Raw genomic sequence first — 4129 nt, 5'->3', positions numbered from 1 at the left:
TAGCGAGACAATAGACACGTATATAAACAAGGCCAGGGGCGGTAGCTCACGCCTGTAATCCTAGCACTCTGGGAGGCCGAGGTGGGAGCATCGCTTGAGCTCAGAAGTTCAAGACCAGCCCGAGGAAGAACAAGACCCCATCTCTTAAAAAAAAAATAGACACATACACAAACAAGAAAAATATCAGGTAGAGAAATTAAAATAGGGTGATATGACAGAGTAGCTGGGTCCTAGTTTAGGCTGAGTGCTGAGCAAAGGTCTCAGATAACATTTAAGCTGAGATTTGAATAGCAAAGAGCCAGCTACCTGGGGGATCAAGGGAAAAAGCATTTCAGGCAAAGCAAACAGTTAGTGCAAAGGCCCTAAGGCTGGCATGAGCTTGGCTTGTTCAAGAAAAGAGAAAAACTAGTATGGCTAGAGTGATGTAAGTAGTGGCATTAATTGCCGCTGGGCAATACGCAGGGGTCAGACTCTATTGTGCTTTTTGAGCCACCGTAGTCAGTTTGGATTTTATTCTGAGTGCAATGGGAAGCTACAAGAGGGTAGCATGCAGTGAAAAATATGATTTAGGTTTATAAAATGTCACTGTGATTGCTATGTTCATATACATAAATCAGGACATCAGAAATGACTGAAAATGATTTTACACAATGGCAGGGACAGAAAAAACCTTTAGAGATTAACCCAACCTCCCTCTCATTTTACAGGGAAGGACACTGAAACCTAGAAAGCTGAAGTGACTTGCTAAGGTTACAAATCTAGCTGGTGGTCGCACTGGGACCAGTACCCAGATTTCCTCACTCTCTTCCCACTGTACCAATTACAGCATAGTAAAGTGGGAAGAGGGATCAGAAAGAAACACATACACACACACGTACACACAAAAGCACAACAGTCTGGGGCCGCAGTGTCTGGGGACAAATAAACCTATACAATTCAGTAACCTGTGCAAATATCACGATATTATAGTGTGGCCCAGAAACTGATATTGATGTTAGGAAGGCAGTGTAGCATAGAAGAAACACAGCTGAATTGGGAGTCAGAGACTTGGGCTCTAATCCTGGCTCTGCCACAGTTAGTCACTTTTTGTATTCAAGTTTCAGTGTTCTTGCCTGGAAAAAGAGGATAATATAACAAATGTACTCTCAAACACCTTCTAATGAAAATTTTATAATGGCCTTTGGTCCCCAAAAACCCATGCTCATTTTCGGTGTGCTAAGTATTTAATATATTTTAAAATAACCTTCATTGAAAATACTGCCATTTAAGGGGATAATCATCATATATTTAAAGGAATGCCTTGTTCCATAAAGATGAGAGATAAGCAAAGCATTACAGCCTTAATTTATTTTTTTTGAGACAGGGTCTCACTCTGTTGCCTAGGGTAGAGTGCAATGGTGTCACCATAGCTTGTTGCAACCTCAAACTCCTGGGCTCGAGTCCTGCCTCAGCCTCCTGAATAGCTGGGACTATGGGCATGTGCCACCATACCTGGCTAATTTTTCAATTTTTTTTTTTTGTAGAGACAGGGTCTTGCAAACCTCAAGTTTGAGGCTGGTGTTGAACTCCTGGACTGAAGTAATCCTCCCACCTCGGTGTTCCAAAGTGCCAGGATTACAGGCATGAGCCACAGCACCTGGACTTTTTTTTGGGGGGGTGGGGGAGGTGGGGAAGGAGCCTTAATATTTCAATGTTGACCTTTACTCTGTCCAGTGTCAAAGAAGCTTCCTTTGGCGCTAGCTCAAACATTAAGGCAAAGATTTCTTCACTAAAAAATGCCTGAGGAATTGTTCCAAATTCATAAGGTGGAACAGAAAAAAGTTTCAATGCTTAAGATAAGTATCATGTTCAGAAGAGCAAGAGAAGCCATAAGATGTACACAGAGCAAGTGTAACGGAGGTGAGAGGAAGGAGGGATTATTTGTGGCTAGGGAATCAAACTGGTCTCATCAAAGAGGTTAACATTTGCCTTGGATGGGGCTTTGACCAATCCAGCATCTGGAGGGAGCATCTGAAGAACCGGCCTCAGATCCAGAAGCTATGGAAGGTTGAACTGTATGAGCTTAGGCACAGAGGTGGAAAAGTACAGTTGTGAAGAGAAACAGCATGTAATTTAGTTTGGCTGACATGAGAAATAAAACCAACCTACTACCGTGTCTGCTTAAAAATTTGTTCTTACCCAATGCCACTAACTCGAGTCAGGAAATTGATGGATGAACTCGTATCATCCTGTCGAATCTTTAAGGAAAAAAAAAAAAAGTCTAACAATAATTTAGGAATGCTTTGAGGACCTAAGTGATCTCATTGGAAATATACCAGTCTGCTAAGAGATGTGAAGAGCCATTTACATTTGCCTGGATAACCCACACGAAAGTATTCATGTATAACCTAGGTCATTAGAGGTGAATAACACAGTAGCTGAAGCTGTCTCATCTCTAAGTTACCCAATATTTTTAAAAGGCCTATTCATAAAAGACCAGAAGTGATATTATTCCTATCTTAGGGTGAAATAAAACCATAAAAATGCCTAGGAGAATTTAAGCATAGAAATTCTAAAAGATAATGATTTTTTAGTCAAATCTATAATCTCTTTTCTAAAAGGTACTGAAAATGAGGAGCTAACTCTGTCATTGATGCTAAGTTGCTTAAATGCCACATAAAATAAGTGAACATTTTATAGGAACAATATTCAAATTTTCAAAAATAAAGCCATCGACCTCACTGATCTCTTTCCCTCTAAGTCTCACTAGTGTAGCATCAGTCACTCTGCAGTGATGCTCCATGACAGCCATCATAAAGGCAGACACTACAATCAAAGAAGTAAACGACTTAAAATTTTACCTTTTCCAGTTTACGTAATTTTCCAGTTGCTAAAAACTCATCAATCTTTTCAGCAATTTTTGTTCCCACTCCAGGCTACGTGGAAAATTAAAAATATAAAAGTCATATAAATATAATGCTTACCAAATCACTAAAAAATAAAGTAAGAAGTAGGAAATGAAAAACAAATTAATACCACATGACAAGGTTCGAAACAAAGGATATAGAAAATTGAACCCCAGTAAAAAATTCTCCCAGAGGCAAAATGCTTAAACGATTGACAAAAGGGAAAGCCTAGTAAAATAACTGTAAATATCTCATTTATTTAAAATTAATTTTTGTTATAGAAAAATTAGAAAACAGTTGCATTAAAGAATACGAAAATCCCTCATCAATGGCACTACCCTGAAAATTAAAATCATCTGTAACCTCATCCCCTAACATTTGGTATATATTACTTCACTTCTTATAAGCAGAATTATGTGTGTGTATATATATGCTTTTTACTTAATACAACATGAACAAATTTCCATATCAGTAAATAAACACAACTATGGGATGTGTAATGGCTGCACAGTACATCATTGTATGAATGTGTAATAATTTACTTAACAAATACCCTACAAGTGAACATTTAAATGGTTTCCAATTATTTGATAATATACCAATGCTTTCATAAATTTCCTTTAAAACAGAGGTTCTCAAGCCTTTGCACACATCAGCATCACCTGGGGAACTTGTTAAACTGCGGAATGCCAAGTCCCACCCTTGAGTTTCTGACTCACTGCATCTGGAGGGGAGTCAAGAATTTGTTTTTCTAAGTTCCCAGGTGAAGCCAATGCAGCTGTCCTAAGCACCACACTCTGAGAATCACTGACATTTCCACCAGGTACACCCACCAGATGTGACAATTAAGTTTAAATTAATTAAAATTTAAAATTCCATTCTTTGGTCACACTAGCCACATTTGAAGAACTCAATAGCCAAATGTGGCTCGCGGTTGCCATACTGGACAGCACTGCTCTAGAATACAAGCTCTTGGAGAGCAGAGATCCTGTCTTTTCATTGCTTTATCCCTAGCACCTGGCATATAGGTACTTAAAAATTATGAACTAATGAATCCACGTATACACATATCTCTACTGGTTTCTTTAGGACAAATTCCTCAAAGTGGAATTGCGAGGTCAAAGGATATATACATTCTACCAAGTTATCCTCCAGAAAGGCTGTGACAACCAACACTCTCATTAGCAGTCAATGAGTGTCCTTTTTTTCACATCTTTATCCACATTGCATATATTTGATAATTT

At 38.7% G+C, this 4129-nt stretch overlaps 1 protein-coding gene across 1 annotated transcript in view; it reads right to left on the bottom strand.

Annotated features, from left to right (window-relative positions):
• POLB (polymerase (DNA directed), beta) overlaps positions 1-4129 on the bottom strand; it is a 25338-nt gene that overhangs the window by 14903 nt on the left and 6306 nt on the right. Inside the window, exons 4-6 of the mRNA XM_012655962.1 lie at positions 2841-2915; positions 2179-2237; positions 1969-1997 (exon numbers count right to left, since the gene is read on the bottom strand). Coding sequence (XP_012511416.1) covers positions 1969-1997; positions 2179-2237; positions 2841-2915 — 163 coding nt within the window. The remainder of the gene's footprint in view (positions 1-1968; positions 1998-2178; positions 2238-2840; positions 2916-4129) is intronic.

The sequence above is a fragment of the Propithecus coquereli genome, unplaced genomic scaffold (assembly GCF_000956105.1).
Source record: "Propithecus coquereli isolate 6110/MARCELLA unplaced genomic scaffold, Pcoq_1.0 Scaffold496, whole genome shotgun sequence".
In the NCBI taxonomy this organism is placed as follows: Eukaryota; Metazoa; Chordata; class Mammalia; order Primates; family Indriidae; genus Propithecus; species Propithecus coquereli.
Note: the sequence above shows the minus strand (reverse complement) of the source record. Positions and strands in the feature narration are given on the sequence as shown.